At 64.5% G+C, this 24,380-nt stretch overlaps 5 protein-coding genes across 7 annotated transcripts in view; 3 read left to right on the top strand and 2 right to left on the bottom strand.

The window, feature by feature from the left end:
- PIP5K1A (phosphatidylinositol-4-phosphate 5-kinase type 1 alpha) overlaps positions 1-1,043 on the bottom strand; it is a 30,880-nt gene extending 29,837 nt beyond the window's left edge. For 2 of the 3 annotated variants that reach the window (XM_054050885.1, XM_054050887.1), the window contains exon 1: positions 951-1,037. In XM_054050885.1, coding sequence (XP_053906860.1) covers positions 951-1,008 — 58 coding nt within the window. In that variant the 5' untranslated portion in view covers positions 1,009-1,037. Of the gene's footprint in view, positions 1-950 lie in introns of all 3 variants that reach the window. The other variant, XM_054050886.1, reaches the window with a different exon arrangement.
- A 774-nt stretch (positions 1,044-1,817) lies between these two features.
- Positions 1,818-6,313, top strand: VPS72 (vacuolar protein sorting 72 homolog). The gene is made up of 6 exons (XM_054050917.1): positions 1,818-1,995; positions 3,783-3,932; positions 4,775-4,883; positions 4,966-5,145; positions 5,306-5,447; positions 5,655-6,313. Exons 1-6 carry the CDS (start codon positions 1,879-1,881, stop codon positions 6,043-6,045), a joined length of 1,089 nt encoding a protein of 362 aa, XP_053906892.1. The 5' UTR covers positions 1,818-1,878; the 3' UTR covers positions 6,046-6,313.
- A 752-nt stretch (positions 6,314-7,065) lies between these two features.
- TMOD4 (tropomodulin 4) lies at positions 7,066-16,476 on the top strand. The gene is made up of 10 exons (XM_054050918.1): positions 7,066-7,184; positions 9,250-9,392; positions 9,461-9,617; positions 12,133-12,255; positions 14,048-14,137; positions 14,344-14,474; positions 15,591-15,698; positions 15,885-16,028; positions 16,109-16,253; positions 16,330-16,476. Exons 2-10 carry the CDS (start codon positions 9,270-9,272, stop codon positions 16,350-16,352), a joined length of 1,044 nt encoding a protein of 347 aa, XP_053906893.1. The 5' UTR covers positions 7,066-7,184; positions 9,250-9,269; the 3' UTR covers positions 16,353-16,476.
- Positions 16,477-16,544: 68 nt separating this feature from the next.
- SCNM1 (sodium channel modifier 1) lies at positions 16,545-21,461 on the bottom strand. Its single transcript, XM_054050927.1, has 8 exons — positions 21,353-21,461; positions 20,367-20,437; positions 19,014-19,102; positions 18,817-18,902; positions 18,645-18,739; positions 17,640-17,785; positions 17,403-17,526; positions 16,545-17,335 (listed from the first exon to the last, which is right to left on the bottom strand). The coding sequence occupies exons 1-8, from the start codon at positions 21,401-21,403 to the stop codon at positions 17,236-17,238; spliced, it is 762 nt and encodes a 253-aa protein (XP_053906902.1). The 5' UTR covers positions 21,404-21,461; the 3' UTR covers positions 16,545-17,235.
- A 518-nt stretch (positions 21,462-21,979) lies between these two features.
- LYSMD1 (LysM domain containing 1) lies at positions 21,980-24,287 on the top strand. Its single transcript, XM_054050930.1, has 3 exons — positions 21,980-22,069; positions 23,407-23,678; positions 23,785-24,287. The coding sequence occupies exons 1-3, from the start codon at positions 21,995-21,997 to the stop codon at positions 23,927-23,929; spliced, it is 492 nt and encodes a 163-aa protein (XP_053906905.1). The 5' UTR covers positions 21,980-21,994; the 3' UTR covers positions 23,930-24,287.
- Positions 24,288-24,380: the final 93 nt, after the last annotated feature.

Below are 24,380 nucleotides of genomic sequence, written 5' to 3'. Positions count from 1 at the left end.
CCCCTCAAGCCTCCTGTTTGTACCCAGGGGGTCTCTGCCACGCACTCACAGACGCCCCCCAGGAAAAGGGCAATCCTGCGCCCACCTCCCTAAACCACAGCTCAGCCCCAGGGGCTGCCCCACAGAACCTGCCCCACAGAGCCCCCCAAGTCGGGGCTCAGCCCACCCTCCCCATCCTCGTGTCCATACTCCACCCTCTCCAGAGAGCTCGGCCCCATCGCGCCCCCTCCACCCTAGCTGTACCCCACAGCACTGCACCACAGCACCGAACTGACCTCCCCACGTTCAGCCACAGCCCCTTCCCCACCTCACGCACCTGCCCATCCCGTCGCCCCATGCAGGGCCGAGCCCAGACCCTCATTCCTTTCCAGTCACACCCAGCCCCATAGTTCCCACACCCCCAGCTCCTACCGGCTCCACGCACCCCACAGCCTCCCCCCTTCCAGCCCCAATCTCCTGCATCCCATACACCCTGGAAAAATCACCCTCAGCCCCACAGGTGCCTCCTCAGCCCCCCAAAGAGCCCCTCTCAGCCTCACACCCCCCACAACCCTGAGAGACCCCCCAGTCCCACAGCTCCTATCCCCTCACACACCCCACGATGCTACTCTGCACGCACCCCAAAAGAGCCGCCGTCAGCCCCACAGAGGCCCCCTCCTTGCCCCACAGGGCCCACGAAGCCCCCCTCTCAGCCCCACAGGCCCCTCACACCCCATAGTGCTACTTCCCACATATCCCCAAAGAGCGCCGCTCAAACCCCACATGCACTCCCCCTCCAGGCCCCACACTCCACCCCAGAGCCCCCCTCAGTCCCACAGAGACCCCTTCAGCCCCACAGAGACTCCCTCAGCCCCACAGAGCCCCCCCTTCTAAGCCCCACACCCCACCACAGAGCCCCCCCTCAGGCTCACACCCAACCAACAGAACCCCCTCAGGCTCCCCGTTCGTACCAGCCAAACCACCGCTGCTGCCGCTGCTGCCCCCTGACTCGGGCCCCGCCGCCGCCATCTTGGAGCGCGCCCTCCTCCTCCTCCTCCTCCTCCTCCTCCTCCTCCCCCCCCCTGCGGCGGCCGCTGCGCGCGTGCCCCATCCGGCCCCGCCCCACCCCAGGCCCCGCCTCTAGAGCTCCGCCCCTTAGAGCCCCGTCCCCTACAGCTCCGCGCGGCCAGATTGATCTTGTCCCGCCCCTCGCCTTTGGCTACGCCCCTTCCTCTCAGCACCGTCCCGGTTGCCCACACCCGGTCCAGAATGGCCACGCCCCTACAAGTTTGGCCACGCCCCCTGCCCCTCAGGACCCGCCCCTCCGACCGAACCACTCGGGGCCGGGCTGGGGGGAGGGAACCCCTCAGGGGGCAGGGGCTAAAACAAAGCCCTGGGGGGAGGAGGTGGTGTGAGGGCACGTGGCACATCACGGCAGGGGAATATTGTCCATATTCCCTCCCCTGAGGCATCACGTGGCTGTACGCGGGGGGGGGGGGTTGGAGCAGCACCCGGGGTGAGCCGCTCATGTGACGTCACACTGCAGTGACGTCGTGCTGCCATTACGTCACTACCCTGCTGACGTAACGCTGCTGCTGAGCGCGCAGCAGCCCCGATTGGCCCCGCCCCCTTGGCCCCTCGGTTCCGGACCAATTCGCCACGCCTCAAATTTGGTCACGCCCCTCTTGGCCACGCCCCTCCCCATAACCCCTCCCCATATTGCGCTGACGCGGTGGCCACGCCTCCATTTGCTACGTACCTCCTCCCCCGTCGTTCCGCAGTGCCTCATCGCGCCGTTTGGGGGCGCTCTGTCGCGATCGGTCGCTCGGCGGTCGCTTGGCGCTGCCTGGCGGTGTGGTGAGACGGGCAGGGGGCCGGGCCGAGCGCCGATGCGGTGTCATGAGCCTGGCGGAGGGGCGAGCCCCGCGGCGCACGGCCGGGAACCGCCTGTCGGGGCTGCTCGAGGCCGAGGAGGAGGACGAGTTTTACCAGACCACCTACGGCGGCTTCAACGAGGTGCGGGCCGGAGGGCGGGAGTCCTCGGAGGCGGGGGGGGCCTGGGGTGGCTGCGGCCCCTGGGGTGGCTGCGGCCTGCGGGGAGGGGGGAGCCCGTGGGGAGCTGTAGGAACGGGTAAGTTGAGGGTCCGGGGGGGGTGGGAGTGAGTGTATGGGGTCCGTGGGGAACGGGGGAGTTAAGAGTCCTGGGGTGGGGGGGCGTCTAGAGGAGGAGGGGACCTTGAGGGAAGAAATAGGGGTGCTTGGGGGTGGGGGTGCATGGAGGGAGAGTGGGGGGGCTGGGGAGGGCTGGGGGAACGGGAGAGTTGAGGGTCCTGGGGGAAATTGGGGTCCTCAGGGAGGAGATGGTCACTGGGGGAGAGACAAGGGGCCTGGGGGGGGCGGCTGGGGGGGAGGAGGGGTTCGGGGGGCCTGGGGAAACGCGGGAGTTGAGGGCCTCATGGGCGTCTGGGAGAGGGAGGTCTTGGGGGGAGAGATGGGGGGCTGGGGTTAGGGGTGCATGGGACTGGGGGGGCAGCCCTGGAGAATGGAGGAGTTGAGGTTCTGGGGGGTAGGGGGTGTCAGGGGGAGAGATGGGGGGCCTGGGAGGTGGGAGAGGTCCTGAGGGTTTTCTAAGAGTCCTGGGAGGGTGGAGGGGGGGGAGCTGAGGGTCCCAGGGGTTCTCGGGGGGAGGGGGGGGTCCTTGGGGAGACATCGGGACCCAGGGGTGGGGCTGGAGGAAGAGGGGAGTTGAGGGTCCAAGAGGAGGGAGGGGTCCTGGGGAGCAGAGATGGGAGCCCCGGGGGGTGTCGAGGGGGGTCTGGGGGGCTGTCTGGGGGGAAGCAGGGCTGGTGGGCTTCTGAGGAGAGGGATGTTTGGGGGGGACACAGAGGAAGGGGGATTGGGGTCCTGGGGATAAGATGAGGGTCTTGAGGGTGGGGGTGCATGAGGTTCGGGGGGGGGAGTGTTGGGAGGTCCGAGGAGTCCTGGGGGCACTGGGGAGTGGCGGTTCCTGGGGAGGGGGTGATCCCTGGGAGCCTGGGGGGGGGCCTAAGGGTTCCTTGGGGGGTACTGGGGCAAGGGAGAAGTGTAGAGTTGAGGGTCTCAAAGTGGGGGGGCCCTGAGGGGAGAAATGAGGGTCCTGAGGGTGCATGGGGGGGGGGGCAGGACTAAGGGGGGCTGGAGGAATACGGGAGTTGAGGGTCCTGGGGGACCGGGGGTCCTGGGAGGGGTCTGTGTGGAGGAGAGATGGGAGCCCCAAGGGGTAACTGGGGGTCCTGGTGGGAGTAAGGGGTTGGTTGGGGGTCCCAAGGGGTGTCTGGGGGGACAGGGGGTTCTGAGGAGGGGTTGTTTGAGGGACCCAGAGAGGGGATTGGGGTCCTGGGGGAGAGATTGGGAGCCCTGTTGTGGGGGGGATGTCGGTGGTTGGGGGTCGCAGGGGGCTCTCGGGTGGGAGGGAGGTAGAAGTTTATGGGGGGAGGGTCTGGGGGGAGAGATGGGGAGCCCTGAGGGGTGTTGAGGGGCTCCACGAGGGAGAGGAGGAGTACATGGGGGTCTGAGGGAGGAGGTCTAGGGGATGTCTGGGAGAAGCTGTGTTGGATAGGAGTCCAAGGGACGGAGGTGGGAGCACAGGATGAGGGGATGGGGGGGGAAGGGGTGTCCGGGGCTCCCAGGGAGGGGAGCACTAGGGGGGGATTTTTGGGGGGCCCCGGGAGGAGCTGGGGGGTGTGACAAAGAGGCACCCACTATGGGGCTGGGGGCTACAGTGTGGGGAGCCCGGGGATGACGCGGCCCCACTGTCCCTGCAGGAGTCGGGCGATGACGAGTACCGTGGTGACCAGTCAGACAGCGACGATGAGGTGGACTCGGACTTCGACATCGATGAGGGCGAGGAACCGGCCAGCGACCAGGACGAGAGCGAACCCAAGCGCCGCCGCCTCGTCACCAAGGCCTATCGGGTGCGACACCGGGGACTGGCTCCCTGTTAGGAAGAGATGAGGTTTAACCGAGGCCGAAGCCACAGCCGGGGGCAGTGGAGGTTTAACAGGGCCAAGTGCCCAGTCCTGTACTTGGGACACAACTCCGAGCAGCTCCAGGCCTGGGGAAGAGCAACTGGCAGGGAAGGACCTGGGGGTATTGGTCGACAGTGGTTGACCGTGAGCCAGCAGTGACCCAGGTGGCCAAGAAGGCCACCAGCAGCCTGGCTTGGATCAGAAACAGTGTGGCCAGCAGGAGCAGGGATGGGATTATCCCCTGTACTCAGCGCTGGTGAGGCTGCACCTCAAATCCTGGGTTCAGTTTTGGGTCCCTCACTCCAAGAAAGACCTTGAGGTCCTGGAGCACGTCCAGAGAAGGGAACGGAGCTGGGAAGGAGCTGGAGACCAAAGTTATGAGGAGCGGCTGAGGGCCCTGGGGGTGTTCAGCTGAGAAGAGGAGGCTGAGGGGAAACTTTATTGCTCTCTAGAACTACCTAAAAGGAGGTTGCAGAGAGGCGGGTGTTGGTCTCTTCTCCCGAGTGAGAGGTGACAAGAGGGAACAGCCTCGAACTGCATCAGGGGAAGTTTGGATCGGACATCAGGAAAAACTTCTTCACTGAAAGGGTTCTCAAGCCCTGGAACGGCTGCCAAGGAGGTGGTTGAGTCCCCATCCCTGGAGGGGTTTAAAAGGCAGGAGATGAGGTGCTTCGGGACATGGTTTAATAGTGGACAGGTTCAGTTGGAGCTGATGATCTCAAAGGTCTTTTCTAACCTTATGATTCTATGAATTTTCTCCTCTCGTCATCCTCTGCCCCATCCCGTAGGAACCCCTCAAGCCCCTGCGCCCCAAGAAGTCGGATGTCCCCAGCAGCTCCCAGAAGCCACGAGAGGTTAAATCCATCCCTGTGGAGCTCCAGGATGACTTGGGAGACAGTGAGTCCATAGAGTATGCGCCGGGAGCAGGAAAGGGGACCTTCCAGGATTGCTCCCGGTGACCCCCATCCTCCCGCCACAGGCCGGAAGCACATGCGGCAGTCGACGACAGAGCACACGCGCCAAACCTTCCTGCGCATCCAGGAGCGGCAGGTGCAGTCCAAGCGGAAGAAGGGCGGCCCCAACTATGATCGGCCCCTGACGCAGGAGGAGCTGCTGGAGGAGGCCAAGATCACCGAGGAGATCAACCTCCGCTCGCTGGGTGAGCTGGACGCCGCGCCGAGGGATGTGGGAACCCCTAGAAGGGCGAGGGGCTCAGGACCCCCCTAGAATGGCACTGGGCGAGGGACTTGGACCCCCCCAGAACAGCGCAGGGGTCGGGGAGGTGCTGAGCCTCCGTCCTTTTGTCACTGCTCCCACAGAGAACTATGAGCGCTTGGAAGCCGACAAGAAGAAGCAGGTGCAGAAGAAGCGCAAGTGTGTGGGGCCGGTGATCCGCTACTGGTCCGTCACCATGCCCCTTGTCCCAGAGCCGGGAAAAGAGGAGAACGTGGACGTGGAGGGGTAGGTTGGGGTCACCTCAGCGTGGCCCTGGTGGGTTTTTTTTTCCCTTGAGCCGCTCCCCAGCTCCCACCCCGATCCCTCTCCGGGCTCTGCGCCAGCACGGTGTGGGAAAAGGGGATTTGGGGCAGCGCTAGGAACCCCCTGGCTCTGGTCTTGTGGGGGGGGGTCTCAAGCAGATCAGCCAGCTCTTGTTTCCTGCTCTTCCAGGTTGGACCAAGACCCGCAGCAGGCTGAAGCGGCCCCAGCTCCGCCTTCTGCCGGGAAGTGCTCCCGCACCTTCGTTTCCTTCAGCGACGATGAAACCTTTGAGCGTTTCTTTCCTAAATCGAAGCCACCTCGACTGCCGGTGCGGGAGATCTGCCCGGTCACCCACAAACCAGCCGTTTACCGCGACCCCATCACCGACATCCCTTATTCCAACATCCGCGCCTTCAAAATCATTCGTGAGGCGTACAAGAAATACATCACGGCCCACGGGCTGCCAAGTGCCGCCACCGCCTCTGCCACCCTGGGAGCCGCTGCTCCCTCCGGCCCCGATCCCGGCATCCGCCCCACGCGCCAGAAGATCATCATCAAGCAGAGCGTCCCCACTGCCTGAGTGAGAGAGGCTTTCTTGCTCTATTTATCTCCTTCCCACGGTTTTTATATAAAAAAAGAAATAAAACGGAGCAGTCTGCGTACGACGAGGGTGCGGACTCATTCGCCAGCTGAACGTGAGCCAGCAGTGGCCCAGGTGGCCAAGAAGGCCACCAGCAGCCTGGCTTGGATCAGCCATGCGGTGGCCAGCAGGAGCAGGGATGGGATTGTACCCCTGGACTCGGTGCTGGTGAGGCTGCACCTCAAATCCTGAGTTCAGTTTTGGGCCCTTCACTCCAAGAAGGACATTGAGGGGCTGGAGCGTGTCCGGAGATGGGAACAGAGCTGGAAAACAGGGGTTGTGGGAGCAGTGAGGGACCTGGGGGTGTTTAGCCTAGAAAAGAGGAGCCTGAGGGGAGACCTCATCGCTCTCCGCAGCTCCCGGAAAGGTTATAGCGAGGTGGGTACCGCTCTCTGCTCCCAAGGAAAGTGATGGGATGAGTAGGAATGGCCTCAAGTTGTGCCAGGAGGGTTTAGGTTGGATCTTGGGAACAATTCCTTCACTGACAGAGCGGTGAAGCCCTGGCAGAGGCTGTTCAGGGCACTGGGGGAGTCCTCACCCTGGAGGGGGGTCACAAACCGTGTGGCCGTGGGGACAGGGTTCAGTCCCACAGTGGCGTTGGGCTGATGGTTGGACTGGATGAGCTTGGAGGCCTTCTCCAACCGCAACAATTCCCTGCTTCCCACTCACCGCTCAGCACCTGGGGCACCGTGACACCCTCTGACCCCTGCTTTTCCAGAAGACCCTCCAATAAACAAGCAGCTCATTCTGAGCGCGGCGCTGCCCCCCATAACCCCTACTGGTTGGGATTTGAGGGATTGGGAGCCACCTCACCCCAACAACCTGGGGGTGAGGGGGCGTGCAGTGGGGCTGGGGGGGCTCGAGGCTTTCCCTGCACCCTAAAAGTCACTGGGGAGCCCCCTTGGTGCAGGGGTGCCCCGGGGTGGAGCCGTGGTGGGGCTGGGAGGGTGCGATAACGCCCGGGACATGCGATCCTGCCCCTCCCCGTGGAATAAAACGCTGATCTCATGCACTGTGCGGCCGGAGCCCTTGGCTCAGCACCGGGGCTCGCACCCAGGCAGGCGCCGGCCAGCGGCCAGGTAGGGCCCAAAGGGGAGGGGAGGGGGGGTGTCACCAAAAAGGGGGGGTTCCCAGGGTGAGGGGGGGGTCACCAAAAAGGGGGGGTTCCCAGCTTGGGGGAGCCCAAAGGTGGGGGGATCTCTCACTACTGGGAACACCAGGGTCCCTGGGGCCATTGGGGATCCCCTTCGCCCAGGGGTGGCCGATCATTTGGGGGGCACCAGGGTTGTGTCCCCCCTGCTGCTGTGTGTCCCCCCACTCCCCAGCCCTTAGGATTTAGGAGGCAAATCCCAGCCCAGTTCCTCAGGGAGACTCGAGGTTCGTGGCTGCAGCGGTCACCCTGCTGCCACCCTGGGGGACAAGGAATGGTGCTGGGGGGGCAACAGGGCATGGAGTGGGGGGGGGCAGAGGGGATGGAGCAGGATTTACCCCTCCGGGAGATGGAGACAGCGCTGGGAAGCAATAGGGTAAGGGCTGGGGGGACTGGAGCTGGATTTACACCCCCCCCACCCCGAGGAGACAGGGAAGGGTGCTGGGGGGCAATGAGGCATGGACTGGAGGGGGGGGAATGGAGGAGGATTTGTCCCCCCAGGAGATAGAGACAGCACTGGGGGGCAACAGGGCAAGGACTGGGGGGGCATCCACAGGGGCCAGAGCAGGACCTGCCCCCCCAAACAGTGAGTGTAGGGGGGGCCGCCAGGTCCTGGCCCTGGGGTCACCCTTGGAAGCAGGATTCAGTTTCCCCAACTGCTCCATGCAAAGGGGATCCCTTTGGCATGAGGGTGGGTCTCCATGGCATGGGAAGGGTCACCATGGTGCTGGGGGGTCACCATGGCATGGGGGTCACCACGGTGTTGGGGGGGATCCTTTTGGCATGAAGGTGGGTCTCCATGGCATGGGAAGAGTCACCACGGCATGGGGGTCACCATGGCATGGGAAGGGTCACCATGGTGCTGGGGGGTTCTCCATGGCATGGAGGCCACCACGGTGTTTGGGGAGATCCCTTTGGTGTGAGGGTGGGTCTCTATGGCATGGGGGTCAGCATGGTGATAGGAGTCACGATGGCTTGGGGAGGGTGACCATGGTGCTGGGGGGGTTCTCCATGGCATGAAGGGTCACCATGGTGCTGGGGGGTTCTCCATGGCATGGAGGCCACCACGGTGTTCGGGGAGATCCCTTTGGTGTGAGGGTGGGTCTCTATGGCATGGGGGTCATCATGGTGATAGGAGTCACGATGGCATGGGAAGGGTCACCATGGTGCTGGGGGGGTTCTCCATGGCATGGGGGTCACCACGGTGTTGAGGGGGATCCCTTTGGCATGAAGGTGGGTCTCCACGGCATGGGGGTCACCATGGCATGGGAAGGGTCACAATGGTGCTGGAGAGATTCTCCATGGCATAGGCGTCACCACGGTGTTGAGGGGGATCCCTTTGGCATGAAGGTGGGTCTCCATGGCATGGGGGTCACCACAGTATTGGGGAGGATCCCTTTGGCGTGAGGTGGGTCTCCATGGCATGGGAAGGGTCACCACGGTGCTGGGGGGTTCTCCATGGCATGGGGGTCACCATGGCATGGGAAGGGTCACCATGGTGCTGGGGGGTTCTCCATGGCATGGAGGCCACCACGGTGTTGGGGGGGATCCCTTTGGTGTCAGGGTGGGTCTCTATGGTATGGAGGTCATCATGGTGATAGGAGTCACGATGGCGTGGGGAGGGTGACCATGGTGCTGGGGGGGTTCTCCATGGCATGGAGGTCACCATGGCATGGGAAGGGTCACCACGGTGTTGGGGGGGGATCCCTTTGGCATGAGGGTGGGTCTCCATGGCATGGGAAGGGTCACCACGGTGCTGGGGGGTTCTCCATGGCATGGGGGTCACCATGGCATGGGAAGGGTCACCATGGTGCTGGAGGGTTCTCCATGGCATGGAGGTCACCACGGTGTTGGGGGGGATCCCTTTGGCGTGAGGGTGGGTCTCCATGGCATAGGTGTCACCTCAGCATTGGGGGAGTCCCTGGTGGTTCAGGGCCACCCCCTAGCCCCAAGGACCCCCCTGCCCATCTCTTAACCCCCCCTGTCACCCCCAGGCCACCCCCCGGCTCCCACCATGACGTCGTACCGGCAGGAGCTGGAGAAGTACCGGGATATCGATGAGGACAAGATCCTGCAGGAGCTGTCAGCCGAGGAGCTGGAGCAGCTGGACATGGAGCTGCTGGAGATGGATCCCGAGGTGGGTGCTGGGACAGGGGCTGGGGACGGGTGGGACGGGGACCCCGGGGTGACCTGCTGGCTCCCCAGAACGTGCTGCTGCCGGCCGGGCTGCGGCAGCGAGACCAGACCCAGAAGAGCCCCACGGGGCCGCTGGACAGGGAGGCTCTGCTGCAGCACCTCGAGAAGCAGGCGCTGGAGGCCGTCGAGCGCGAGGACCTCGTGCCCTTCACCGGCGAGAAGAAAGGTGGGGGACATGGACATGGGGTGGGGGAACCTGGAGGGGACACTTGGGGGGGACATGGACATGGGATGGGGGACACTGGGGGGGGGACATGGACATGGGGTGGGGGAACCTGGAGGGGACACAGGAGGGGACATGGACATGGGGTGGGGGAACCTGGGGGGACACTGGGGGGGGACATGGACATGGGGTGGGGAAACCTGGGGGGACACGTGGTGGGACAGGGACATGGACTGGGGAAACCTGGAGGGGACACTGGGGGGGACATGGACATGGGGTGGGGGAACCTGGGGGGACACTGGGGGGGACATGGACATGGAGTGGGGGAACCTGGAGGGGACATGGACATGGGGTGGAGGAACCTGGAGGGGAACCTGGAGGGGACACTGGGGGGGACATGGACATGGGGTGGGGGGACCTGGAGGGGACACTGGGGGTGGACAGGGACATGGGGTGGGGGACACTGGAGGGGACATGGACGTGGGGTGGGGGAACCTGGGGGGGACATGGGGTGGGGGAACCTGGAGGGGACACTGGGGGGGGACAGGGACATGGGGTGGGGGGACACAGCAGGGGACACGGGGACCAGGGAAGGCTGATGGTGGGGAGCAGGAGGGATGGGGACCCAAGGGCAGGGGGAGCCGAGTGGGGCCACGCTGGGGACTGTGGTGGAGACCAGAGGGGATGGGGAGATGGGAAGGGACATTGCGGGGACCGTGGCAGGAAACAGGGAGGGATGTGGGGAGCAGGGAGGACAGGGGGGACAGGGCCAGGGGGGGACCCGGCGGGGAGCAGGGGGACTGGGGCCCCGCAGATGGGTATATTTAGTTTGGAGCACGGCAGAACGGTCCTCGCCAGCGGCTCAGGTGTCCGGGCGAGCTGGGGCCCTGCCAGCCCCGAGCACGGCCACCCCTGGCAATGTCACCCCCCTACATGGCCACCCCAGCAATGCCATCCCCTGCACTGTCACCTGCAGCAATGTCATCCCGGCAATGCCACCCCTTGCAGTGCCACTCCCAGTACAGCCACCTCTGCGCCGTCACCCCCAGGCGGGTCCTCTGAGCCCCCCCCGGACCCCTGCCCCGACGGTGCCACCGCCAGCACAGCCACCCGTGGCCCTCATCACTCTCCTGCCACAGCCGTGTCCCCATTGCCTCTGCCACCCCATGTCCCCACGCTGGCACGAGGCTGTGCAGGATGTGACCTGCATCCCCACATCCCCATGTCCCTGTGCCCCATGTCCCTACGAGGCCGTGCAGGATGTGACCTGCGTCCCCACATCCCCATGTCCCTGTGTCCCATGTCCCTACAAGGCTGTGCAGGATGTGACCTGCATCCCCACATTCCCATGTCCCTGTGCCCCATGTCCCTACGAGGCTGTGCAGGATGTCACCTGCATCCCCACATCCCCATGTCCCTACGAGGCCGTGCAGGATGTGACCTGCATCCCCACATCCCCATGTCCCTGTGCCCCATGTCCCTACGAGGCCGTGCAGGATGTGACCTGCGTCCCTACATCCCCATGTCCCTGTGCCCCATGTCCCTACGAGGCTGTGCAGGATGTCACCTGCATCCCCACATTCCCATGTCCCTGTGCCCCATGTCCCTACGAGGCTGTGCAGGATGTGACCTGCATCCCCACATCCCCATATCCCTGTGCCCCACGTCCCTACAAGGCCGTGCAGGATGTGACCTGCGTCCCCCACATCCCCATGTCCCTGTGTCCCATGTCCCTACAAGGCTGTGCAGGATGTCACCTGCATCCCCACATTCCCATGTCCCTACGAGGCCATGCAGGATATGACCCGCGTCCCCACATCCCCATGTCCCTACGAGGCCGTGCAGGATGTGACCTGCATCCCCACATCCCCATGTCCCTGTGCCCCATGTCCCTACGAGGCCGTGCAGGATGTGACCTGCGTCCCTACATCCCCATGTCCCTGTGCCCCATGTCCCTACGAGGCTGTGCAGGATGTCACCTGCATCCCCACATTCCCATGTCCCTGTGCCCCATGTCCCTACGAGGCTGTGCAGGATGTGACCTGCATCCCCACATCCCCATATCCCTGTGCCCCACGTCCCTACAAGGCCGTGCAGGATGTGACCTGCGTCCCCCACATCCCCATGTCCCTGTGTCCCATGTCCCTACAAGGCTGTGCAGGATGTCACCTGCATCCCCACATTCCCATGTCCCTACGAGGCCATGCAGGATATGACCCGCGTCCCCACATCCCCATGTCCCTGTGCCCCATGTCCCTACGAGGCCGTGCAGGATGTGACCCACGTCCCCACCTCCCCATGTCCCTCTGTCCTGTGTCACCACGAGGCCATCAAGGTGTGACCTGCACCCCTGTATCCCCCCATCCTTGCACTCCAAGTCACCACAAAGCCATGTGGGGTGTGATTTGCATCCCTGTGTCCCCATGATGGTGTCACCTGCACCCCCTATATTTCCACGTCCCGTGTCAGCACGAGGCTGTGCAGGGTGTGACCTATGTCCCCACGTCCCCGTGCGCAGGGAAACCGTTTGTGCCCAAGAACCCAAAGCGGGAGATCCCACGGGAGGAGCAGATCACGCTGGAGCCCGAGCTGGAGGAGGCACTGGCCAACGCCACCGACGCCGAGATGTGTGACATCGCCGGTGCGTCCGGCACGGGGAGCGCCTCGCACCGCAGCCTTGCACCGCAGCCACGTGCAGGGCAGAGCCTCGCACCACAACTACGCACAGGGCAGCTGCATCGCACTGCAGCCTTGCATGGGGTTGTGCCTCTCACGGGGCTGCACCTCGCACTGCAGCCTTGCACGGGGCAGCGCCTTTGCACCGCAGCCTCGCACCGCGACCTCATCGCACCACAGCCTCGCACGGGGCTGCACCTCGCGCCACAGCCTCACACAGGGCAGCTACATCACATCGCAGCCTTGCACCACGGCCTCATCGCACTGCAGCCTTGCATGGGGCTGTGCCTCGCACCATGTCTCACACCGCAGCCTTGCACGGGGCAGCTCCATTGCATTGCAGCCCTGCACCGCAGCCTCATCACGCTGCAGCCTTGCACAAGGCAGGTACATTGCACCGCAGCCTCCCTGCACTGCAACCTCGCATAAGGCTGCACCTCACACCACAGCCTCACACAAGGCAGCTACATCGCATCGCAGCCTCGCACCACGGCCTCATTGCACTGCAGCCTTGCATGGGGCTGCGCCTCGCACCATGTCTCACACCACAGCCTTGCAGGGAGCACCATGTCTCACACTACAGCCTTGCACATTGCAGCCCTGCACTGCAGCCTCATCGCACCACAGCCTTGTGCAGGGCAGCTCCATCAGACTGCAGGCTTGCACCGCAGCCCCATCACACTGCAGCCTTGCACAGGGCAGCTAAATCACACTGCAGCCTCGCACCGCAGCCTTGCACGGGGCAGCTACATCACACCACAGCCTCGCACCGCAGCCCCATCAGACTGCAGGCTTGCACCGCAGCCCCATCGCACTGCAGCCTCACACCGCAGCCCAATTGCACTGCAGCATTGCACCACAGCCCCATCGCATTGCAGCCTTGCACAGGGCAGCTACATCGCACTGCAGCCCCATCGCACTGCAGCCTTGCACAGGGCAGCTCCATTGCACTGCAGTCTCGCACCACAGCCCCATCGCACTGCAGCCTCCCTGCACTGCAGCCTTGCATGGGGCTGCACCTCACACCATGCCTCACACCGCAGCCTTGCACGGGGCAGCTACATCGCACCGCAGCCTCACACCAGAGCTTTGCATGGGGTTGCACCTTGCACCGCAGCCTTGCACAGGGCAGCTACGTCACACTGCGGGCTCACACGAGGCTGCACCTCACATTGTGGTCTTGCACCATGGCCTCGCACCGCAGCCTTGCGCAGGGCAGCCACATTGCATCACAGCCTCGCGCAGGGCAGCCACATTGCATCACAGCCTCACACGGGGCTACGCCTCGCACCACAGCCTTGCACGGCAGTCTTACACAGGGCTGCACCTTCCACCATGGCCTCGCAGCGCAGCCCCCTCGCATTGCAGCCTTGCACGGGGCTGCGCCTTGCACCACAGCCTCACACACGGCCGCTGCCTCGCGCTGCAGCCGTGTCGCACCACGGCCTCGCAGAGGGGGTAGCGCATCCCACGGCAGCTTCACATGGGAGCAGCACACGGCCCCGCAGCAGCGCAGCACGTTGCACGGCGCCAGCACGCCGTACGCCCGCCGCAGCCCCGTGTCCCAGCCGTGCTCCCCGCTGCCAGGCGCGTGCTGGGTCCCCGCCAGCGCTCAGCTAAAAGCAGCGCTGTGCCCCCGCGCTCGGCTTTCACTGCTGGCCCCCGGCCCACCCGTGGCTTCCCTGGCCACCCAGGGAGGACAGGAGGGGACAGCAGGGGGACACGAGGGGACCTGCTGACCCCCCCTTGTCCCACAGCCATCCTGGGCATGTACACACTGATGAGCAACAAACAGTACTACGACGCGATCTGCAGCGGCAACATCACCAACACGGAGGGCATCAACAGTGAGTGCCGAGGGGACACGGGGACAAGCTCTTCCAGGACAGGGGACATGGGGTCCCTGGGGCTGTTTGGGGGGGGATTTGTGGACCAGAACCCCTCTGGGATTCCCCATGGAGATGCCATGCACGTGTGTGTGCACGTGTGCTCCCATGTGGTCATGTCACTGCACACGGTGATGTGTGTCTCTGCGCACACGCGTGTGCCCCAGGTGTGGTGAAGCCTGACACGTACAAACCGGTGCCGGATGAGCCCCCCAACCCCACCAATGTGGAGGAGACGCTGCGGCAGATCCAGGCCAATGATGGCACGCTGGAAGACGTCAACCTTAACAACATCAAGGTGAGGGACCTGGTGGTGACAACCCCAAGTTGTCCCCAGGGTTCTGATCCTGGTCCTGAGGTGCCAGTCCCCATCCACATGGGGCTGGTCCCTATCCCAGGGTGTCCCCAAGGTGCTGATCCCACTCCTGGGGTGACAGTCCCCATCCACATGGGGCTGGTCCCTATCCCAGGGTGTCCCCAAGGTGCTGATCCCACTCCTGGGGTCCCAGTCCCCATCCACATGGGGCTGGTCCCTATCTCAGGGTGTCCCCAAGGTGCTGATCCCACTCCTGGGGTGACAGTCCCCATCCACATGGGGCTGGTTCCTATCCCAGGGTGTCCCCAAGGTGCTGATCCCACTCCTGGGGTGACAGTCCCCATCCACATGGGGCTGGTCCCTATCCCAGGGTGTCCCCAAGGTGCTGATCCCACTCCTGGGGTGACAGTCCCCATCCACATGGGGCTGGTTCCTATCCCAGGGTGTCCCCAAGGTGCTGATCCCACTCCTGGGGTGACAGTCCCCATCCACATGGGGCTGGTCCCTATCCCAGGGTGTCCCCAAGGTGCTGGTCCCCATGCTGGAGGGGCATCACGGTGGGGCTGGTCCCTGTCCCAGTGTCCCCAGGGCAATCCTGGGTGCTGCCAGGGTGACAGGTTCCACCATGGGGTGTCCCCATGGAGCCTGGTCACCCTGTCCCAGGGTGCTGCTCGCTGTGTGCCCACGGGGTGGGTCCCTGTCTTGGAGCTTCTCTGGGTGTTTGTTCCCATCCTGGAGTGGCTCTGGGGAATCCAGGGTGCTGGTCCTCATCTGGGAGCATCTGTGTCCCTTTAGGGACATCCCACATCCATCACTTGGGTGACATCTCCTCAAACCCTTGGAGACACCTATACCCCCTGGCTGCCACTTGCATCCTTTGGTGACATCCTGCACCCTTGGGGATGTCCCCATCCCCTGGTGACACCCACAGCCCCTCAGAAACATCCCCATGCTCTTGGTAACACATTCCCTCTGGGATGTCCCCATCCCCTTGGTGACACCCACAGCCCCTCAGAAACATCCCATGCTCTTGGTGACACATTCCCTCTGGGATGTCCCCATCCCCTTGGAGACACCCACATCCCATCCCTCCTGCAGGACATTCCCATCTCCACTCTGAAGGCCATCTGTGAAGCCATGAAAACCAACACCCACGTCAAGAAGCTCAGCCTGGTTGCCACCCGCAGCAACGACCCCGTGGCCAACGTGAGTCCTGGCCCCGTGTCCCCACATGTCCCCTAACAGGGAGGGGACATGATCTCCTGCCCCTCGCTCCATCTTTGCCAACACCATGGGCAATGGTGGCTTTTCCACTGTCCTCTGGGGCATCGGTGGCCCAGGACGCACTGGGGGGAGTGCCAGCACTGGGTGACACTCTGAGGTGACACACAGGCTGTGGCTGAGATGCTGATGGAGAACAAGACCCTGCAGAGCCTCAACATTGAGTCCAACTTCATCACCAGCACCGGCATGATGAGCATCATCAAGGCCATGTACAACAACACCACCCTCAGCGAGCTCAAGGTGGACAACCAGGTAGGAGACGGGCACCCATGGGTGACCCGGGGAGGGGACTGGGGTGTCCCCAGCTTCCCAGTTTCACCACGGCCCTACAGTGCCAGCGGTTGGGAGACACGGTGGAGATGGAGATGGCCACCATGCTGGAGCAGTGTCCCTCTGTCACCCGCTTTGGCTACCACTTCACGCAGCAAGGCCCCCGCGCCCGCGCCGCCATCGCCATCACCAAGAACAACGAAATCCGTGAGTGTCCCCGTGTCCCTGCACCACGACCGGGGTGGGGGGCCCAGCCCTGACCCCCGTTTCCCTCTGCCTCTAGGTCGCAAGCAGAAGAAAACCTAACACCTCCCTCCCCGGCACGAATGAGCTCTGCATCTAGTGTAAATAAAGAAGACGGAGAAACATGGCATTGGGATCCACCGGGATGCATCCCGGGATAGGATTTGGGATCAGGATCGCAAGGGAGGGTGACACGGGGTGGGAGAGGGACCCTCGTCCCAGAGGGGCTCCAGGCCTCCAGCAGCGTCCAGCCCTTGGTCTGTGGGGCCGAGCCGGACGCCTGGAGCCCCTCGGGAGCACGGGATTTACAGCCCAGGGATTGGGTTACAACACTGGGAGGGGTTGGGGGTGCAGGGAGACATCTCCCCCGCATGGATCCAGGTGCCCAGGGTGGTGGGGGGACACCCAGGCGGGCGAGGGGGATGCAGGAGCTATTTATAGGGCCCACAACTATTTATAGGCACGAGCTGAGTGGGCAAATCCCAGTGGCCGGGGGTAAATCAGCCTGGGAAGCGGCGCCAGGAGCTCCCCAGGGGCAGAATCCAGCCCCGGAGTGACCCTTGTAGGGGAGGTGGGTGTAAGCTCAGGATACAGCCCTGAAAACCAGAGATGTGGGAGCACCCACAGGCACCCAAAGGCCAGCGGGAAAAAGCGAGGCTGGGCTCTTTCCAAAGCACCAGGACAGCTGCTGGAGCTGGGAAGGAGGGGGGGAACTCGGCACTGCCACCCCAAAAGGCCACGACCTGCAGGCAGCTGCCAGCGACTTGGGACAGGAGGGGATGAGCCAAACGTGCCCTCCGCAGCCAGGACACCCCAAAAAGGCACTGGGCTGAGCACCCCATGACAGTGAAACACGGGAATCCCCAATCCCAGTGCTTCCTGGCACAGTCCCAGCGGCTTAGATGCCTCTGTGCTCCTCTATTGCTGGTGGGGTGTGGGGGTACCCTCAGGCCGGCAGCAGCACGGGTGGCTCCTCCTCATCGGAGTCGAATTCGGCATTCTCATCCTTCACCCACTTGCCGGAGCCATCCTGGATCCAGCCGGCACTGGGGATGGAGGCAGTGAGGGATGGCTCCTTTTGGGGCTCCCCATCCCGACGTGGCCCGGACTTACCTGCGCAGCTGCAGGTATCGCTCCAGCACGCGGCGGCGCTCAGGGCTGAGGGCATCAGGTTGGCTCAGGGAGGCTTTTGCTTTCCCACCTCGCTGTGTCTGCACCGGAGCCGCTCTCGGCGCATCTGGGATGGCAGAGAGGAGCTGGCGGGACCCCAGGAGTGGAAAGACCCGGCTGCGAGCCTGGGCACCCCTTTCTGGTGCCAGCGCAGCTCCAGCACAGCCGGCTGGCTCTTACCCGCTTGCGTGCCGCGGTGCCCCGGCAGCAGGGCCGCGGGACTGGCGATCACGGCTTCTCTGTCCATCTGCAATGGCTCTGGAGACGTCGGAGCAGCGTTTGGCCCCGTGCGGGGGATGCCAGCTCGGGAGCTGCTGCCCTGCGCCCTGCGATGGGAGAAGGCATCAGGGCCTCGACCCACCGACACGAGGCCACAGTGTGACCAGAACTGCCCGGAGAGCCCAAGCTTTGCCCAGTCTCCAGCCTCAAAATCCCCCAAGGGCCACAGTGGGGCACGTGGGGTGGTTTGGGGGGATCTGGGTAGGAGGGGGGGTGGATTTGGGGGGGTCGGGGAGGCAGGGCAGTGAGTCTGGGCGTTTGGAAGGGGCTGGGGAGGAGGGTTAGGGGGATCTGGGATGGCACAATGGGGAGCTGGGGGAGTTTGGGGAGGGTGCAAAGGTTTGGGTTAGGGGAGGGCTGTGGATTAGGGGGGGTCTGAAAGGGCCGGGGGGGGTCAGATGGGGTATCCGGGGTGGTTGGAGGTGGGTTGGGAGGGGTCTAGGAAGGCCGGCAGTTCAGTTGGGGGGGTCAGGGGAGGTGAGGGGGGTAGGGGGGGCATCACAGGGGCCAAGGGGGGAGTTGAGGGTGGGTCTGGGGTTTCAGTTGTGAGGGTCAGAGAAGATGGGGAAGTGGGTTAAGAGGATCTGGGGGGGCACAGTGGAGAGTTGAGGAGAGTTTTGTGGGGAACAAAGGGTCAATTTTGGGGCTTGGGGAGGCAGGGAGGTCGGTTAGGGGGCTGAGGGGGTCGGGGGGTCGGTTGGGGGATCTGAGGGGGTTGGGGGGGGTCTAGGGAGGCTGGTGGTTCAGCTGGGGGGCCACAGGAGCCAAGGGGTGAGTTCGGGGGAGGCTGGGGGGCAAGGGTGTTTGGTTGGGGGTCCAGGGAGGGGGGGGAATATGGGTCGGGGGGTCACAGGGGGACAAGGGGTGGATGGAGGAGATCTGGGGGGGCCGAAGCAGAGGCCTCACGCGGTCCTGCGGCAGCAGCTGCTGTAGGGAGCCTCTTTGAGCAGTGCGCTGCGGGTGATCTGGCGTGTCCGAGCCAGGAGCGGGGCCGGGGAGCCCTGCGGAGAGGGGGGATGGGGTTCAGGGGGGGCTGCGGCAAGGGTCTGGTGGGCGAGGAGGGGGTGTCCACACCCACCTGCACCCCGGCTGCCTCTGCCTGTACCTCCTGCTTCGGGGCCACATCCTGACATGAGCGCTTGTGGCTGTAGAAGCGCTGCAGGTCTGGGGGGGAGCAGAGAGGGTGGGGGGGCCATGTCGTGGGGTGCAGCCCTCCCCCATTCCCCTAAACCACCTAAAACACCCCAAACCAACCCCCCCTGGATCCCCACTCACGGCCTGCATGCTTCCGGCCAGCGCGGTGCAGCGTCAGCACGGCCAGCGTGTCGAACACCGGGCGGTGGGCGCACACCGTGCAGGCGTACCTGTGCCGGGAGCCACCGTCAGCTGGGGGCACTGGGAGGGAATGGGAGGGCACTGGGAGCACAGTGGTGTGGGTACTGGGGGCACTGAGAGCTGGGGTGCTGGGGGGGCGGGGAAAGTGTCACTGGAAGTGTCACTGGACACACTGGGGGGCTCGCTGAGGGGTCACTGGGAACACTGGGGGGGTCACAGGGCACACTGGGATAACTGGGAGGGTCGCTGTGCATACTGGAGTCACTGAGCACACTGGAAGGGTTGCTGGGAGGGGTCATTGGGCACACTGGGGGGTTGCTGGGAGGGGTCACAGGGCACACTGGAGTCACCGAGCACACTGGAAGGGTCACTGGGAGGGGTCATTGGGCACACTGGGGTCACTGGGAGGGGTCACTGGGCACACTGGAGTCACCAAGCACACTGGAAGGGTCACTGGGAGGGGTCACTGGGCATACTGGAGTCACCAAGCACACTGGAAGGGTCGCTAGGAGGGGTCATTGGGCACACTGGGGTCACTGGGCACAATGGGGGTGTTGCTGGGAGAGGTCACTGGGCACACTGGAGTCACCAAGCACACTGGAAGGGTCACTGGGAGGGGTCACTGGGCACACTGGGGGCAGTGGGCAGGCTGTGGGCATTGCTGGGTGGGTCACTGGACACACACGAGGTCACTGGGCACACTGGGGGGGTCACTGGGAGGAGTCATTGGGCACACTGGGGTCACTGGGAGAGGTCACTGGGCACACTGGAGTCACCGAGCACACTGGAAGGGTCACTGGGAGGGGTCACTGGGCACACTGGGGGCAGTGGGCAGGCTGTGGGCATTGCTGGGTGGGTCACTGGACACACACGAGGTCACTGGGCACACTGGGGGGGTCACTGGGAGGAGTCATTGGGCACACTGGGGTCACTGGGAGAGGTCACTGGGCACACTGGAGTCACCGAGCACACTGGAAGGGTCACTGGGAGGGGTCACTGGGCACACTGGGGTCACTGGGCACACTGGGGGGTTGCTGGGAGGGGTCACAGGGCACACTGGGGTCACTGGGAGGGGTCACTGGGCACACTGGAGTCACCGAGCACACTGGAAGGGTCACTGGGAGGGGTCATTGGGCACACAGGGGTCACTGGGCACACTGGGGTCACTGGGAGGGGTCACTGGGCACATGGGGTGGGAGGGTTGCTGGGGGAGGAGTCACTGGGCACACAGGGGTCATTGGGCACACTGGGGGGGTTGCTGGGGCAGCACTGGTGTCCCCGATTTCTGCTCACCTCCCGCTGCGCAGCAGCAGCGCCTCCTCCTCGGGGACCCCACGGGCCAGCAGCTCGGTCACGCGGCGCCGCTGCGGGGGGAGCCCGGTTCACCCCACCTCAGCCCCCCCACCAGGGCCGTGGGAGCCAGGGGGAGGAAGGAATTGGGGGTGAGGGGTGTAGTGGGAGGGGCAGGGGGGGGATGTTAGGAGGCTTGGGGGGACAGGGAGTGGGTTGGGGGGCCTGTAGGGGCTAGGGGTAATTGAGGGGGGCAGGGGTTCTGGAGAGGGTGGGGTAGGGAGTGGGGGAAGGAGGGAATTAGGGGGACCAAGCAGAGTAAGGGGTGAGTTGAGGGGTCTGGAAGCTGGGTTGGGGGGTTTGGGGGGGTGCTGGAGGTCTGCAGGCTGGGTTGGGGGTGTCTGGCAGGGCAGGGGGGAGAGTTAAGGGGGTCTGGGGGTTCCAAAGGGTGGGTTGGGGCTTCTAGGAGGTGGGAGGTTGGGCTGGGGGTGTTGGATTGCGGGGGGCTGAGTGGATTGGAGAGAGTCTGGGGGTGTTGGGGGAGTTAGATCGGAGGAGCTGGGGGATAGGGGGTGGGCTGGAGGGGGCTGAGGGGATTTGAGGGGCAAGGGGTGGGTTGTAGGAGTCTGGGAGATGTGAGGGTTCAGCTGGGGAGGGTCAGGGGGGACGGGGGGTCTGAGACGGTGTGGGGGTGGTTGAGGGAATGGGGGGGGCAGGGGAAGGCCGGGGAGGGGATGGTTGGGGGACGACAGAGTTTGTGTTGGGGGAGCGGGGGGGGCACAGGGTGCAAAAGGGAGACTGGGAAGGTGTGGGGGGAGGTAGGGGATCTTGGGGGGGTGGGGCTGGGTTTGGGGGATCTGAGGGTGGGTTGGGAGGGTCTGGGAGAGTTGGGGGTTGGGTTGAAGGAATGGGGGAGGAGCAGAAGGTACGAAGGGGGGGGGGGGGGGGTCTGGTGACCCGGTGTGTGGGTCGGGGGGGATCGGGCCCACCTGCAGGACCCCGAGCTGGCTGGGGTCGTCCCCCTCCCTCTTGAAGGACATGGCGGTCTGGACGTTACCATGGGAACCGCTCCTGCCGCGCTCCACTTCCGGGTGCGTGCGCGAGAGACGGCCAATCAGAGCGCGCGGAAGGCGGGGAGAAGGGCGTGACGGACGGGGCTGCCCCCTGGCATCATGGGAGTTGTAGTTCTGACGCTCCCGCCCTTGGAGGCGGGGCGGGCGGCTCGCGTGGAAGCGAGAGCCAATCAGAGCACGGAGGGGCGGGCACAGGGGCCGACGTGCGGCGTGCCCCGTGGCATCACGGGAGTTGTAGTTCAGAGGGGTCGCGCACTGGAGCAGTAACACTGGGCACAGTGGGAAGATGATACAGGACACACTGGAGAAAGAACACTGGGATGGTAGCACTGGGCACCCTGGAATGGGGGCACTGGCACACCGGGTGGGCACTGGGCACACTGGGAGGGGGCACTGGGGGCACTGGGGGCACTGGTCCGTCCGCCCCCGCCTACAGCTCCCGGCGGGCTCCGCGCGGTCTCGGGCCGGGGGGGGGGGGGTACCGGGGGGGCGGGGACAGACAGGGGGGCGGGGACGGACCGGGGTGGGGGTGGGGGTGGGGGCGGGTCCCGCCCGGCCATGGCGGGGCCGTGGCAGCACCGCCCGCAGCCCGGGGACACTCTGCCGGGGCTGGCGCTGCGCTACGGAGTCACGGTCAGCGCGGGGTGGCCCTGTCCTGTCCCCGTCCCCATCCTGTCCCTGTCCCCATCCTCATCCCAATCCTTGTCCCTGTCCCCATCCCTATCTTTGGCCCTACCCCATCCCTGTCCCCATCCCTGTCCCCATCTCCACCCTCATCCCCGTCACCATTTCCTTTCTCATCCCAATCCTTGTCCCCATCCCTATCTTGTCCCCATCCCTGTCTCCATCTCCCTCCTGTCCTGCTCCCCATCCTCATCTCTGTCCCCATCCCTTCCTTGTCATCTTTCTTATCCTGTCCCCATCCCCATCCTCGTCCCAATCCCTGTCCCCATCCCTGTCTTCGTTCTCATCCCTGTCTCCATCCCGCTCCCATCCTGCTCCTCACCCTCAACCTTGTCCCCATGCCATCCTTGTCCCCATTCTTATCCTGTCCCCATTCATGTCCCCAAGCCTGTCTCCATCCCCATCCCTGTCCTGTCCCCATCCTCATCCCAATCCCAATCCCAGTCCCCATTCCCATCTTTGTGCCTGTCCCCATCCATGTCTTTTTCCCCACCCCATCCCTGTCCCCATCCCTGTCCCCATTTCCATCCTCATCCCAGTCCTTGTCCCAGTCCCTGACCCCATCTTCATCCCCATCCCATCCCTGTCCCCATCCCTGTCTCCATCCCTCACCCATCCTGCTCCTCACGCTCATCCCCATCCCCGTCCCGTCCTTGTCCCCATCCTTATCCTGTCCCCATCCCTGTCCCCATCTCTGTCCCATCCTCTCCTAATCCCATCCCTGTCCCCACCCTTATCCTGTTCCCATCCCTCTCCCACCCTGTCCCCTGCCGTCTCCTGTCCCCATCCCTGTTCTATCCTGTCACCATCCCTGTCCTTGTCCCATCCTTACCTCTCATCCCATGCTTGTCTCCATCCCCATCCTTGTCCCCATCCCTATCCCATTCTTATCCCTGTCCCCTTCATGTCCCATCCTGTCCCCACGCTGGTCCTCATCCCAATCCCTGTCCCCATCCCTATACCTATCACTATCCTGTCCTTCTCCCCATCCCTATCTCCATCTCAGCTTTATCTCTGTCCTCATCCATCCCTGTCTCCATCCCTGTCCCCATTCTTACCCTGTCCCTGTCCTGTTCCCAATCCCATCCTCACCTCTGTCCTCATCCTCTCCCTGTCCCCATCTCTGTCCCCATCCCTGTCCTGTCCCCACTTATCCCCATCCCTATCCTGGTCCCCCCTACTGTCCCCGTCCCCATCGCCATCCCCATCCTCAATCCCATCCTTGTCCCTCTCCGCGTCCCATCCCTGTGTGTCACCTCAGCCCATCTCTGTCCCCGTCCCCGCAGGTGGAGCAGATCAAGCGCGCCAACCGCCTCTACACCTCGGACACCATCTTCCTCAAGCCCACCCTCCTCATCCCCGCGCCGCTGCAGCCGGGGGGACCCTGTCCCCAGGATAACGACCCGGATGCTCCCGCTCTGCCAGGTGACACTTCGGCCACTGTCACCCCATCCCGCCACGACCTCTCCGCCACAGATTTCCTGCGGCAGCTCGACGCCGAGATCGGACGCTCCAAAGCGATGGCGGAGGCCCAACAGCTCCGCGCCGGCGACGCAGGGTGAGCATCTATCCCACCTCCCATTTTGAAGGCAAAATGAAGGGCTTTTGGCTTCTGGGCAGGTGACAGGGCCACCTCTCAGTGTCACCCGCTGTGTCCCCCGCAGCACGGCCGAGGCCGAAGGCTCCCGGAGCGTCGATGCTGGGCGCGTGTTGGCCGCGCGAGGCCCGCGCCTCGGCCCCCGGCCCCTCACGCGGACCCCGCGCGCCGCCATCCTGCGTGACACCGAGGACGAGATCTTCACGCTGTGACACCAGGGATGTCACTCCCACCCTGCGGTGACGGGGACAGCCCGGGGGACAACGGTTTGGGGTGAAAGCCGTGTCCCCTCCCTGTCTCCTCGAGGGACTTTTCCCGCTGTGGGACCACCCAGCGCCGGGGTGCAGTGCCAGCCCTCCCACAGGGCTACTGGGAGGCACTGGGAGCCACTGGGATGGGGTTCACCAGCTGATGTTTTCCCTCTGGTTGTATTTATTTGTCTTTGACCTCGCGGGGGGAGGCAGGAATGTGGGACCCCCCCCTGCCTCGCCCTCCCCGGACCAGTGCCTGAACCCCAACTCCGAAAGCCCTGTAAATAAAACGGAGCACTGTCACGCGGTTCTGCCTGTTTGTCACCCCCCTGGGGACATGGACACCCCTTCTGGGGACATGGACACCCCTCTGAGAATGCTGTCACCCCCTCAGGGATGCTGTCACACCCCC

Source organism: Cuculus canorus, chromosome 28 (assembly GCF_017976375.1).
Source record: "Cuculus canorus isolate bCucCan1 chromosome 28, bCucCan1.pri, whole genome shotgun sequence".
Classification (NCBI taxonomy): domain Eukaryota; kingdom Metazoa; phylum Chordata; class Aves; order Cuculiformes; family Cuculidae; genus Cuculus; species Cuculus canorus.
This window is presented reverse-complemented; position numbering and strand designations above follow the sequence as displayed.

Coding starts and splice junctions, on each gene's coding strand:
- VPS72 (XM_054050917.1), top strand. CDS start 1,879: ATGAGCCTGGCGGAGGGGCGAGCCCCGCGGCGCACGGCCGGGAACCGC. Junction 1,996..3,782: donor CCTACGGCGGCTTCAACGAG/GTGCGGGCCGGA, acceptor CTGTCCCTGCAG/GAGTCGGGCGATGACGAGTA. Junction 4,884..4,965: donor CCAGGATGACTTGGGAGACA/GTGAGTCCATAG, acceptor CTCCCGCCACAG/GCCGGAAGCACATGCGGCAG.
- SCNM1 (XM_054050927.1), bottom strand. CDS start 21,403: ATGTCCTTCAAGAGGGAGGGGGACGACCCCAGCCAGCTCGGGGTCCTG. Junction 19,103..20,366: donor CTGCTGCTGCGCAGCGGGAG/GTGAGCAGAAAT, acceptor CTCCCGGCACAG/GTACGCCTGCACGGTGTGCG. Junction 18,740..18,816: donor CAGAGGCAGCCGGGGTGCAG/GTGGGTGTGGAC, acceptor CCCTCTCCGCAG/GGCTCCCCGGCCCCGCTCCT.
- TMOD4 (XM_054050918.1), top strand. CDS start 9,270: ATGACGTCGTACCGGCAGGAGCTGGAGAAGTACCGGGATATCGATGAG. Junction 16,029..16,108: donor AGCTCAAGGTGGACAACCAG/GTAGGAGACGGG, acceptor ACGGCCCTACAG/TGCCAGCGGTTGGGAGACAC. Junction 16,254..16,329: donor CACCAAGAACAACGAAATCC/GTGAGTGTCCCC, acceptor CTCTGCCTCTAG/GTCGCAAGCAGAAGAAAACC.
- LYSMD1 (XM_054050930.1), top strand. CDS start 21,995: ATGGCGGGGCCGTGGCAGCACCGCCCGCAGCCCGGGGACACTCTGCCG. Junction 22,070..23,406: donor CGCTGCGCTACGGAGTCACG/GTCAGCGCGGGG, acceptor CCGTCCCCGCAG/GTGGAGCAGATCAAGCGCGC. Junction 23,679..23,784: donor CTCCGCGCCGGCGACGCAGG/GTGAGCATCTAT, acceptor TGTCCCCCGCAG/CACGGCCGAGGCCGAAGGCT.